Source organism: Astyanax mexicanus, chromosome 22 (assembly GCF_023375975.1).
Source record: "Astyanax mexicanus isolate ESR-SI-001 chromosome 22, AstMex3_surface, whole genome shotgun sequence".
NCBI classification, from domain to species: Eukaryota; Metazoa; Chordata; class Actinopteri; order Characiformes; family Acestrorhamphidae; genus Astyanax; species Astyanax mexicanus.
The window spans coordinates 7,518,231-7,532,584 of record NC_064429.1 but is presented as its reverse complement, the minus strand read 5'-3'; the positions used below and the strand labels follow the sequence as shown (position 1 = coordinate 7,532,584).

Below are 14,354 nucleotides of genomic sequence, written 5' to 3'. Positions count from 1 at the left end.
AAGCGAGCTTAGCACTGCCACTACGATCAGGAGATCACGCCGGTTCAAATCCCGTTTATGTAGCTTGCCATCAGCTACCGGAGCCCTGAGAGAGCACAAGTGGTCTTGCTCTCTCTGGGTGGGTACAGTACAGTAGATGGCGCTCTCTCCCCTCATCACTCCTAGGGTGATGTTGATCAGCACAAGGCTGAATCTGTGAGCTGATGTATCAGAACCGAGTCGCTGCGCTTTCCTCCGAGCGTTTAAATTTAAATTTAAATAAAAGAATGAGTGTAAGATTGGCAAAATGGAATTGTGGTGTCAATACTGTCGATGCATTTATTGATCTATTTTTGAGTTTAGAAACTAGGTTACTTTTTATCTCTGCTAAAATGTAGATTAAATCTCATAACTACTCATAACTAACTCTCACTACCCTGGTCTCTTTCTCAGAACTCAGAAAATTAAAATATTCTAATTTAAAAACACATTACAACTCCAGGGAGTATTACTATAAAAAATATACAATGTAAAATTAGTATAAAGAAAAAAATACTCAAGTCTGTTTGTCATGCGTATAAATTATTATTTTTGAATTCCTCCCCAAAATACAGGGAAATACCCAAATCATGATTTTAATCACAGAATATTGTTGCAAATAATACAATAGTTTTTTAAATGATTATAAAAAAGATCCCTTATACAAATATAATTCTATATAATTCTAACTCAGATGGAAGAACAATACAAGCCTCTTGACTTGATTTAAAGCTTAAGAAGAAAAAATTGATTAATAACGATTAAGAACAGAATATTGCTTTTCTTAATTGCTCGACAGCATTACCAAATTACCAAATAAAGAAGAGAAGAAAAGCAGACACAATATTACATATCTTGAGTTCATACTGTCTGCAGTCAAAAACCCAACTAAAGTCCCACCATTATTAATTCAGCTCTATAGCTGAATGAACAGCATCACCCCCTATTGTATGCATGTGCATGAGGTTTTAAAGAAAAATAAACATTTAAGAATGTTTTAAGTCTTTATTGAAATGATTTGATCCTTGGTCTCGTTTAGTTCTTCATCATAACCTGAAGCAAACAGGAATATGTATATATTAGCTACATTCAATAACACAATATAAGAACATACTTTATTATTAGCTACTGTATATTCAGTATATACTAATATGGTAGTAACCATGTTAATCTATAGTAAAACTACATAATAAAGTATTTAACACGAACAAAATTACAGCTCAATAATTAAGAGAGCACTTCAGTTTCTGAATCAGTTTCTCTGATTTTGCTATTTATAGGAACATGTTTGAGTAAAATAAATATTGTAGTTTTATTCTATAAATGTAAAAAAGAGAAATGGCTGAACTAACAAAAAAGATGCAGAGCTTTCAGACCTCAAATAATGCAAAGAAAACAAGTTCATATTCATAAAGTTTCAAGAGTTCAGAAATCAATATTTGGTGGAATAACCCTGGTGGTTTTTGATCACAGTTTTTCTTGGCATCATGTTCTCCTCCACCAGTCTTACACACTGCTTTTGGATAACTTTATGCTGCTTTACTCCTGGTGCAAAAATTCAAGCAGTTCAGTTTGGTTTGATGGTTTGTGATCATCTATCTTCCTCTTGATTATATTCCAGAGGTTTTCAATTTGGTAAATTCAAAGAAACTCATCATTTTTAAGTGCTCTCTTATTTTTTTCAAAGCTGTATGCACCATAGCTACTGTTTTCATATATACTGTAGATATAAGTAAATCTGTTCATCTGATCATTTAATACTGTGGCTCCATAACTCTAGATCAGGGGTGTCCAGGGGTGAGGTATTTTAGAAATAGAATGAAAGTTGGCCCGCTGTTAAGCAGGTTTTTATAATGTGAGATTCAAAGTTTGAACGCTAGGTGTCAGAAACGGGCCAAAGAGTCTAAAAGCGGAGAGAGTGCGCATTTCTAGCGCAGAAAACGGGCCAAAGAGTCTAAAAGCGGAGAGGGTGTTCAGTTGTAGCGCAGAAAAACGGACCAAAGAGTCTAAAAGCTGAGAGAGTGTGCAGTTGTAGCACAGAAAAACGAACCAAGGAGTCTAAAAGCGGAGAGAGTGTGCAGTTGTAGCGCAGAAAAACGGACCAAAGAGTCTAAAAGCGGAGAGAGTATTCAGTTGTAGCGCAGAAAAACAGACCAAAGAGTCTAAAAGCGGAGAGGGTGTTCAGTTGTAGCGCAGAAAAACGGGCCAAAGAGTCAAAAAGCGGAGAGGGTGCGCAATTGTAGTGTGGAAAAAACGGGCCAAAGAGTCTAAAAGCGGAGAGGGTGCGCAATTTGGTGGTGAGGTGGTCAGGTGGTGGCCGTTACCTGGTTGATCCAGTCGTTGAAGGCAGACACGCGGGTGAAGACGGTGGGCTTCTTCTCATAGTTGCAGCCCAAACCAGAGACGAAGCTGGCGATACCGTGCACCTCCCAAACACCCTCAGCGTTCCTGCAGTTCAGCGGACCACCGGAGTCACCCTGCAGCACAGAGGAGCTCAATATTAAATCCAACAACATTCTGATAAACGTTATATAAAATTAATATATAAAATAAAGCTCCAAGAAAATAAAAAACATAAAATAAAAATAACAATTAACACTTAACTTATTAATATTCATAATGATTTTTATTCACAAAAAATATTACTATATTTATTATATACTATATAATATATATACCTATATATATACCTATTAAAATAAATATCCTGAATCATAACATTTGAATTACAACATAAATTACCTTTATGTCAAATAATTTGCCTAAATTAAACATTGTTTTCAGAATCCAGAAAAGGTTACTAATTTCTAATATTAATACGCAGAATATGCAGAATTAATCTTTAATTAAATAATATCCAGGATAAAGTTTTAATATAATTTACATCCAGTGTGAATTTCTCGCTAAATATTTGTCGAGCCCAGTTCTAAAAGCAATGTTTATGTTTAAATAATAAACTGATCAAATAAATATCAAGAATAAAGCACAAATAACAATATTAACAACAGTGTACAATTACTACATATTAAAGTTCTATCAAATAAGTTTTTAGAATTATGTTTTAATAGCATTAATATGCAGGGTAATGCTCTAATAAAGTGTACATCTAGAATGAAGTTCAAATGAAATTAGGATCCATTATGAAGATAATACTATAAATATTTATAATAATAATAATAATTTATTAATAGAATAGAATAAAGTTTTAATAATTAAAAATCAGGATGAATTTCCAGAATAAGTAATAATTGTCTTAATATATAATTTAAAGGAAATGCTGTGTTGGACCTTGTATATCTTGCTCTCACACACACACACTTAGCAGCTGTGACAGCGATGTTGATAAGCAGTGATAGTACTATAAAGCGCTGGGTGCTGTCACTCACGTTGCAGCCGCCGACGATTCCGTCTCCTCCAGCGCACACCATGGTGTCCCTCAGAGCAGGACCCCACCAGTCCAGCTTGGTGCAGGTGGCGTGATCCACCACGGGCATCAGGGCCTGCTGGAGCTTATCAGCGATGGGTCCTCCGGCTGCAGCACATCACACACTGTCTGAACACTGCCACTGATACGAGCTAATGAGCACCTACACACTCCAGCACTTAACTGCTGAACCTTAGAATAGTCCATACAGTGCATTTACTAAAATAAGAGTCAATTAAATTAATACTTAATATAAAGAAACACATTAGGAATCATAAAGTAAGTTAAAAGTATTAAACAAACTAAATACTCTGTAAAGCACTTAGATCAGGGGTCGGCATAAGTTCTATATGCGCAAATTTAACCGCAGGCATGAAACATCTGTGAGGTTGCTTGAACTATAATGACGATAATGAAAATGAAATGAAAAATAATATAAAATAAAATGCTTCTCTGGTGAGTTTTTGTTTACATCCCTCCCCTGTCTCTCTCTCTATCATGCTCAGCGTGACTTTAGTTTCCACTCGTTCTCATTTTTCCGCCCATTCTTGGGCTCCCTATCTCCCTACCTTATAAGGGCGTTTTTTCCTGGCCGTGTCCCAATTCACTAGCCAGGCCAGCAATAGTGTATTGGACTGTGACCAATGTGTGTTTATTTATTTTTTATTTCTTCTTTGTTTAGAGATCAACTGTTCTGCAATTGGGTTCAACAACCCTCTGAGCTGGAGAGCTACTAGTCTGTAGCACTCCATCCCATTAACCTTCATTTTCCAAAACAAAATGTATTTTTTACCCACTAGGTAATGGCTAAAAAATATCTGGCCTGTGGCAAAACTTAATTGCCGACCCCAGATTTAGGTGCTCTTATCTACGGTTCTGTTAACTTGCGTTTTTCTGAGGCTGGAAACTCTGACTAAATTATCCCACACAACAGAGATAACTCTTAATTTTCTGGGGTGGTTCTGATGAGTTTTAAAATTATAAGGTTTTTGGTAGTCTTTGCAGTGACTGTACGTAAGGATACTTTCCTGAAATATTTCAAATTAACTGGCCTATTTTTTTCTTAACTTTGTTGATCAGTTCTTCTCATAATATGGATTAAAATATTACTCAACTAAAGCTTTTCACTGTATACCAACTCTACCTCTTCACAACTTTACAACCGATGCTCTCACATACATTAAGAGACAAGAAATTAACTCTTGACAAGTTCAGCACAGCTGTTAACTGAAAGCTGACTGAGAAAATCAAGCCAGTGATACTAAGAATCTAAATTATAAAACATTAAATATTTTTTTAGTAAATAACTGAATATGTTTTTCTTCATAGTTTGCATGACTTTAGTATTAATCTACAATACAGAACTTTAAAAAAAAGAAAACGAAAAAAAACACTGAATTTAAGGTGTCATTAAACAATATTACAGTTAATGAGACAGTAAAACACTTACTGGAGATTCTGCCCCAGCCGCTGATGTAGCAGGGGTAGTTGTTGGGCAGGAGGGTTCCAGGAGCGGGCATGCAGGTCAGCTGCACAGTATCACTCAGGGTCACGTGCTCAGACAGCTTAATCAGAGCCACGTCGTTCCTGACCACGCCCACACACACACAGAGACGAGCGTGAAACACGTGTTTACAGTAGGAAAAAAAGCAGTGTTTCTAATAAAGTGGCCAGGAAATAGAAGCAGAAGGTAGTAGTAGAAGGTGTTTCTAAAAAAGTGGCCAGTAAGTCACATTTGTTATGGCATTTTAGAATGAATGGAAGAAGAAAAATCATCCAAAACAGATTAAACAGAACTAAAATATATATAGCATATATCATATATATCAAAAGACTAGCACTATAGTTTTACTGTAGGTATATATATATATATATATATATATATATATATATATATATATATATATATATATATATATTAGATGTGAGAGTAATCTCACCCGAAGGCCACGAAAATAGGGTTCCACTTCTCGTGCACCACGATGGTCTCGGTGCTGAAGGCCCTGGATCCAGCCTCCTCCTCCACCAGGTTATACTTTCCAACATAAACGCGGTAGGTGTTCTTCTCACTGCACGAGTGAAAAACAATAAATTAATAAAACAGTTTCATATAAAACATCACAGATTAATGTACAGAAATGTTAGATTTTTTATCCTGTTATCTAAATAATTTTATGTTTTATTTGCTGTATCCGCCACTGATATATATATATATATACTATTTATTTATATATATTTATTATATGTTATATTCAGGCAGTGAGAATATAGCCTGTGACTGATTGCAGATCAGCAGCAGGGTGTCGTACTTGATACAGTGAGCAGCAGTCAGCACCCAGTTGGTGGCGATGAGAGATCCTCCACAGGTGTGTCTCCACTCGTTGTCTCGCAGGTACTGCAGAGAGATCTACAAGAGAACAAGCACTTTACAGTCAGAATTAGGGCTCTATTTTAGTGATCTATACTAAAATCTATACTATCTATATCGTGCAGCTGGATTTTGGGCGTGTCAGTGTTTCTTTGGTATTGTGAGGACACAAAAAATACACCATGCGCAGTTTGAAACATGCAAAAGGCATGTACTAATTCTGTTAATTATTTATAGATGTGTTTTGCGCATAATTTGATATAAACCAATCAGTGTGTCAGTCTTCATTCCCTTTAAGATGCAGGTGAGCAGGATTTGTTGTATTTGCACGCTGCATTGCATTTATTTGCGTGTGTATAAAGAGGGGGTGTATGTGCAGAGCAAAGATAAAATTGGGCGGCTGACTGTTGACTGTTGTCAGGGTTTTAATCAGTCAGTGAAGCTTCTGTATTTAGATGTCACAGAAACACGCCAGAAATTTACCTGAACACACCTCACCTTCAGACGACCACACCAGACTATCAGTGTAGATTTATTATGAAACTCTGATGCTATTTTTATGGTGCAAGGCGTAAAAAAAGACTGTTGACGGGGTGTAAAATTGCAACGAGCATGCACAGGGTGTATGATTTGGTTCTTTAGACTGAAATATATTGATAGGGTTCTTTAGACTGAAATATATTGGTTCTAATGGTGCAGTTTTCTCTGTGGTCCTCCAGACTACAAACTGGACGAGTGTCAAATTTGTTACTGTGATGTAGTATAAAATGTTGTAATATTCAGTAAAAGCAGGGAAAGAGTGAGAGATTAGTGAGTGAATGAAGAGCAGACCTGCCAGGGCCAGCTGTGAGGAATGGCATCCACTCCGTTAACCACGCGGGTGGTGAGGGGCTCAATGGGGGGAACGCCGCACCCCAGAGCTAAAAACAGAAGCACAGTAATAAACCACAAGTACATTTTGAGAAACCATAACAGAATACGTTGCATTAAAGTTCAAAGCCAACAACTTCACTAAAGTTCAAAAGAGTCATTCTGTTTTACGAATTTAATAAAAGAGTTCCACTTATTGTAAAGTTTCTGTATTAATATATTAATTAATATATATATGTACTTAATGTAAAAGTTTTATACTAATGCATGTCTTTTTCTAGAACTGATGAGACACTAATTAACAAAACACTTTTTTGTAGAATTGTCAAGAAAAAATGCGTACCAATAAATATTTTACAATTTTTATAGACAAAAAAAAAAACAATTAAAGAACTTCTTTCTGTATAATTTTTTTAATGTCAAGAAAAAATGTAAAGAACTTCAATTTAACATGAAGTTTCTGCACCAATAAAATGTTTTACTAAAACTGTCAAACAAATTTAATGAGTTCACTTAATGTAAAGGTTTTACACCATTAAATGTTTTTTCTTGAACTGTTGAGAAAAGAATTACAGAACACTTATTATAAAGTTTCTATAACAAAATACATTTTTTGTAGAAATGTCAATAATACTTTTTACTAAAACTGTGAAGAAAAAAAATATATACTTAACATCCACTTAATGTTAGGGTTTTACACTAATAAATATATATTTTTAAAACATAGTTCAGAAAATAATTAAAGAGTCCCTGCTTATTGTAAAGTCTCTAAAACAATATAGTTTTGAAGAATTGTCAAAAAATGTAAAGAACTGAAAAACTGAAGAATTTAAAGAACTTTCACTTATTGTAAAGTTTCTATATCAGTATTTGTCAAGAAAAATATATAACTTAAACAACAATTTAAATTAATAAAACCTTTTACTAATACTGTGTTGAAAAAAAAAGGAAAGAACATCCATTTAAATGTAAAGGTTTTACTCTAATAAATGTTTTTGGTACCACTTTAAAATAAGACTACCTTTATAAAGGGTTTATAAATTATTTCGTTTATTAATGGTTACTAATTAGGTTATAAATGCCTTAAAAATCATTAATAATCAGTTATAACACACACATAGAAATGTATGTAGACCTGTTTTTGCCAAATAGTGAACCCACAGCCACATAACTGATTATTAATGATTTTTAAGGCATTTACATCCTGATTAGTAACCATTAATAAATGTGTAAATCATTTATAAACCCTTTATAAATGTAGTCTTATTTTAAAGTGGTACCATGTTTTTTTTATAGAACTGCAAAACAATTTTATAGAACTGAAAAACTTTCACGTCTTTTTTTAAGAAATGGCAAAATGTGTATACAAAATTTTGAGAATGTAAATGTAATGTAAATAAAACCTTTTAATAAAACTGGCAGGAACAAAAAAATGTATAAACTTAAGTATCTATACAAATAATTGTTCTTTAATGTAAATGTTCGGTATCAATAAAACTATTCCTAGAACTTTAAAGGATTTTCAAGAAACAAATTTAAAGAAATTCTACTCAATGTAGAGTATAATTGTCTACTCAATGTTTCTATAGCAACATGGATTAAGCCTTGTTCTGGATTAATCAGCATTCTGGATGATAATTCTCTATTAAAAGAAAAGATGTAGTCCAGGACTAGTCTTAATCCCTGACCTGCAAATCAACCTGAGACTTTTTCCTTATTCTATTGAACAGAACTGCAGTAAATAAAGGTGGGTTAGCTCTGATGTGGGTCTGGGGACACCTGTACAGGTGTATTCTTACCGCTAGCGATGAGCACCGATGCCAAAACGAAAGGGAGCATGTTGACTTGGTTCTGCTGGCGTTCTGGACGCGAGAGGCTGAATTATAAATCTTTCCTTATCAGCTGCAACCAACACCTCACCAGACACGATGTCATCGGCCAGCCATTGGACGAAATAAATTAAAAGGTGTCCACCCCTTCTGACTGGAATACTTTATCAGCTACTAGGCAGCTGGCTTTGAGGAATGTGTTCTCATGGCACACACACACAAACACACACACACTGCCTCACACACACACACACACACTTCACACATACAGTTATTGATCATATCTGACCACTTTTGACTGTAATCAGCAGTTTCAGTGATGGAAAATCTGAATTTCCTTGAACGTTGCAGGTGCAGGTGGTTGCACACGTACCTACAGAAAATGCAATGATGAGGTCAGAGCAGTTCACTTGTTGCCAAATGTACAGAGCATAAAAATGTTTAGAACCCCCTGGTCAGATATTACATATAAGGCTGAAATTAAAAATATATATCAGCCCACCCTATTACTTGCAATCACTTGCAATGGTCCCAACACTGGCAGCATCAGGAGGAACGCATGCCTCCTTCGATCCATCTGAAATCAGACTCAGCCTGTTTTTAAACTGCACCATTAGGCAGCCAACAGGTTCAAAGCAAAGCTCCGCTAAAACTTTGAAGGAAAAAAAGAACATCCACTTAATGTGAAGGTTTTACACTAATATATGTCCTTTTTTTAAAGAACTGAAAAATAATGAAATAACTTCCACTTCTTAACACACCTTTGCTAACTGTAAAGTTTCTATAACAAAAGACTTTTTTGGAGAATTGTCAAAAAATTAAAGAACAGAAAAACAATTATATAACTTTCACTTTTTGTACAGTTTTCTATATAAAGTTTCTGATATGTCAGCTACCAGATGCCCTGTGTTGAACAACATCCCTTTTAAAATGATGAGGGAAGAGAGCGCCATCTACCCACCCAGAGTAAGCATGGCCAATTGTGCTCTCTCAGACTCCAGCTGCTGATGCCAAAACAGCTGGAATTGAAGTCACACTCATTGGGACATAGTGTAAGTTTAGAGTCACTTGGGGCCCTATTTTAATAATCTATAGCGCACAGGTAAATTGTGGATAACACAGTTGGATTTAGGGTGTGTGGGTGTATCTTTGGTGCAAAAGGGTGAATCATGAGGATGCAAAAAATATGCCTTGCGCTGCTCGAAACGTGCAAAAGGTATTGAGGAATGGCAGAGAGGAAGGCAGAGAGATGGAATTAGTTTTAACTGGATTTATGTAAAACAGAGAATATAAAATATTATCAGATTGGCTAATGACTCCGGCAGATCTGAATAAAACAGCCTAACTAATTCACAGTAGTAACCAAAAATACATTTGTTTAGAAAATATTTTATATTCCTAAACCATGTTAAATTATATAAGATTATAGGAGATTATAAGTCTTTCAGACATCATTCTTGTAGCTAAGATTTAATTTATCGATGTTTAGGTCTGTGATCATTGTTCACATTGTTTGTGTTTTAATCTTTCAGAGATCTGTTCTTAATGAACGTTTTTTCTTAAATAATAGGTCTATGCTTCTTTTGTGTTGCAATGTTAAGTAACATTAACATCATTCTGAACAGATTTAGCTTATTTATACAGCCGGGTTGAGCTTGATATTTTGGGCCTGATCTAATCTTTACTCCAGACATACCACAACCTGGACCAGGAAGAAATGGGAGTGAAGATGGATGTATAGATTAGTATTTGGTGACTACATGCAAATCAATGCAAACTTTCTAAATTGTTCTTAAGTAAAAAGACCGGAGCCCCCATTGGTTCTAAGGAATTTAATGTTAAATATAATTCACAGTCATAAAACGTAGTTGTTTCATAAAGCAGGTTTGGGTCTTTACCTGGGTAAAAGCCAAAAACAGCATGTGGCAGTTTCCCAGTTCAGGTCAGCCTGTGTCTGAAGTGCTGACTGCTATATCTGTTACCTTAAAATAACACATCATATCACCTCATATACACTACATAAACCGTTTTCATCTGAATAATGTTTTAAAACATTATGATAATGTTTTAATATTCTCAGTTTTGCATAAATCCAGTAAAAACTAATTCCATCTCTCTGCTTTCCTCCGAGTTACTGACTGCCCACCTGTCTGACCCGATACCGATGTTGGACCCTCAGGCTCTCGCGTCTCCTGTCCAGCCAGACTGATGGAAGTTTCTGAAGTCAGCTCTTCTCCACCACCACCACAGATCAGCTGCTCATCGACCATCTTACTCTCCACTACAGATTACATCCAAGCCATTAGTGGCGCTATTACACTCCTGAGTACATAAAACCTATATGGATGTATAAAAGACTTTTTAAATTTTAATTTAAAAGCCGTTTGACCAGTGGTAGGATGGTCCCCCCTTTAATGTGAGTCTTGGTCCTCCCAAGGTTTCTTCCTGCTCCTGCAGCTCTGAGGGAGTTTTTCCTTGCCTCCGCGCTCACTGGGGGTTCTGTATTCTGTATTTTCTATGTGTAATGTTTTGCCTGATTCTTTGTCCTGTAATCATGTTTCTGTAAAGCTGCTTTGTGCCAACACCTGTTGTAAAAAGCGCTATACAAATAAATTTGATTTGATTTGATTTGATTTGAATCCCATACCTTTTGGTTCCACACACTGTTAGTGGCCACTTTATTAGAAACACCTACCTCCTGGTAACTTTATTAGAAACACATATCACCATTTACTTTCACCCACTGGCCACTTTAACAGAAACACCTACTACTGTATTTGTGCTTCCACTCATTGTTGGCCACTTTATTAGAAACACCTACCTACAATCTTGTGCTTCGTCTCACTTGTCACTTTATTAGAAACACCAACTACTAACTGGTGCTTCCACTCACTGGCCACTTTATTGAAAACACCTATATGCAACCCTGTGCTTCCACTTTCTGGCCATTTTATTAGAAACACGAATCTACAATCTTGTGCTTCGTCTCACTGGCCCCTTTATTAGAAACAGCTACCCACAATCTTGTGTTTTCACTGAATGGCCACTTCATTAGAAACACCTACCTACAATCTTGTGCTTCTACTCACTGGCCACTTTATTAGAAACACCACCTACTATTTTGTACTTCTACTCACTGGCCACTTTATTAGAAACACCTATTTGCAACCTTGTGTTTCCACTCATTGGCCACTTTATTAAAAACACCTACCTACAATCTTGTGCTTCCACTCATTGGCCACTTTATTAGAAACACCTACTACTACCACCTTGTGCTTCCACTCACTGGCCACTTTATTAGAAACAGCTACCCACAATCTTGTGTTTTCACTGAATGGCCACTTTATTAGAAACACCTATTTGCAACCTTGTGCTTCCACTCTCTTTTCACTTTATTAGAAACACCTACATACTACATTATGCTTCCACTCACTGGCCACTTTATTAGAAACACCCACTACTAACTGGTGCTTCCACTCACTGGCCATTTTATTAGAAACACCTACATACTACCTTGTGCTTCCATTCTCTGGCCACTGTATTAGAAACACATACCTACAATCTTGTGCTTTCACTCACTGGCCACTTTATTAGAAACACATACTAAGTTGTGCTTCCACTCACTGGCCACTTTATTAGAAACACATACTAAGTTGTGCTTCCACTCACTGGCCACTTTATTAGTGCTTCCACTCATTGGCCTCTTTATTAGAAACATCTACCTCATACCTTGTGCTTCCACTCATTGACCACTTTATTAGAAACACCCACTACTAACTGGTGCTTTCAATCACTGGCCATTTTATTAGAAACACCTTCTACTGTATTTATGCTTTCCCTCGTTGTTGGCCAATTTATTAGAAACACCTACCTACTACTAACTTGTGCTTCCACTCACTGGCCAATTCGTTAGAAACACCTTCTACCTTGGCTTTCAGCACAGGTGATGCACTGATATAGAGGTAGAGGTGGGTTTTAGTGACTACTAGTGGTGATTTGGTGTCTCTGCATGTGATAAGCTTTATCTGATACAGATATCAGGTTTTTCATTTGGCTGACAGGTAAATAACACTGTATATTTAAAGGTATATGCTCCCATATTTACCCAGCATTCAGTTCACATTAATCAATCTCTTCACAAGTCACAACAAAAGACAAACACATAAAAATATATGTTTGCATGGTCTTATTTAACACAACATGTTAATCTTTACAGTGAGGGTGGAAAAGTGTGTGAATCTTTGGATTTAATAACTGGTTGATTCTCCTTTGGCAGCAAAAACCTCAACCAAGCGTTTCCTGTAGTTGCAGATCAGACCTGCAAAACAGTCAGGAGGAATTTTTAACCATTCCTCTTGGTGTCAAATATCTTGGTTATCTTGAGAATTGATTTTTCCGTTGATGACGGCAATCCATCCAGACCCTGAGGCAGCAAAGCAGCCCCAAACCATGATGCTCCCTCCACCATGCTTCACAGTTGGGATGAGGTTTTGATGATGGTGTGCTGTGGCTTTTTTCTCCACACATAGCGTTGTGTGTTCCATCCAAACAACTCAATTTTGGTTTCATCTGTCCACAGCATATTTTTTTTCCAGTAGTGCTGTGAAACATCCAGGTGCTCTTTTACAAACTTTTGGACAGCAGTGCCTTCCTCCGTAGTGTCCTCCTAAGAACTCTATCCTTGTTTAATGTTTTCCTTATTGTAGATTTGCCAACAAAAATGTCAGCATGTGCCAAAGATTTCTGTAAGCCTTCAGTTGACATTCTAGGATTCTTCCTCACCTCATTGATCATTCTGCGCTGTGCTCTTGCAGTCATCTTTACAGGACTTTACCACGCCTAGGGAGAGTAGCAACAACAGTGCTGAACTTTCTCCATTTGTAGATCGTCTGTCTTACCGTGGACAGATGAACATCAAGGCCTTTAGAGTTACTTTTGTAACCCTTTCCAGCTTCATGCAAGTCAGCAATTCTTGAACGTAGGTCTTCTGAGAGATCTTTTGTTTGAGGGATGATTCACATCAAGCAATGCTTCTTAATTAAGAACAGCAAACTCAAAACTAGTGTGTGTTTTTTTTATAGGGCAGTTCAGCTTTAACCAACACATCCTTTAATCTCATCACATCCTGCCTCCAATTAGCTCTTAGAAAAGTCATTAGCCGAGGGGTTTACATATTCCACCCTAAGTGTGGAATGCTAACATGAATGTTAATTCATATGAAAAAAAAAAATAACACTCCAGTAAATACAGATACAAGTACAGTAGTGATATTGATCTACTCCGTTTTACTATATCTCTGGACATGGAGCATTTTAGAAGGATGTAGAAGCTACAGCATACATGCATACATGTTTGCTTGCTGCAATGTTTCAGACCTGGCAACCCGGGGTGTGGAAATAGGACTGAGAAATAGCGATAAAACACAAATAGATTTTTGCACTGTAAAATAGAATATAAAGAAAAACAACCTCTCTATGTTCTCTGATGTTCTGATGTTCACAGATGCCAGTTAATAAACTTAGCATCTTTACTCAATATCTAATTTATATCTAAAAACACTTTTGTTTCCATCAGGAACCTTTTTTTGTGGAAAAACTCGGAGTATAAAGAAGTTTTAAATTGATAAAGATCCTTTACATTGACTTCTTTAATTCTTAAATGTTTTTTATATGGAGCCATTGCTTCTATGTGCTGTAACCTATTACTGTTAAGAGTGTACGATAGGTGTAATAAAGTGCAGACACTAGGTGTTCGTATTGTAAATGAGGAAGTTAGACATAATAGTGACAGATGAAAATCAAGATAGTGTTGTAATACCTACACTTTGAACTACGGTTCAATCCCA

General features: G+C 36.2%; 1 protein-coding gene across 1 annotated transcript; it reads right to left on the bottom strand.

The window, feature by feature from the left end:
- Positions 1-1,009: 1,009 nt before the first annotated feature.
- ela3l (elastase 3 like) lies at positions 1,010-8,586 on the bottom strand. The gene is made up of 8 exons (XM_022668252.2): positions 8,480-8,586; positions 6,642-6,730; positions 5,752-5,849; positions 5,383-5,511; positions 4,893-5,029; positions 3,405-3,550; positions 2,343-2,495; positions 1,010-1,071 (listed from the first exon to the last, which is right to left on the bottom strand). The coding sequence occupies exons 1-8, from the start codon at positions 8,517-8,519 to the stop codon at positions 1,054-1,056; spliced, it is 810 nt and encodes a 269-aa protein (XP_022523973.2). The 5' UTR covers positions 8,520-8,586; the 3' UTR covers positions 1,010-1,053.
- Between the last annotated feature and the right edge of the window lie 5,768 nt (positions 8,587-14,354).

Excerpts from the sequence above, each read along its gene's own strand:
- ela3l (XM_022668252.2), bottom strand. The coding sequence starts at position 8,519 with ATGCTCCCTTTCGTTTTGGCATCGGTGCTCATCGCTAGCG. Across the intron at positions 6,731-8,479 it reads ATCGGTGCTCATCGCTAGCG|CTCTGGGGTGCGGCGTTCCC; the intron begins GTAAGAATACAC and ends TTCTGTTTTTAG. Across the intron at positions 2,496-3,404 it reads GAATCGTCGGCGGCTGCAAC|GGTGACTCCGGTGGTCCGCT; the intron begins GTGAGTGACAGC and ends TCTGTGCTGCAG.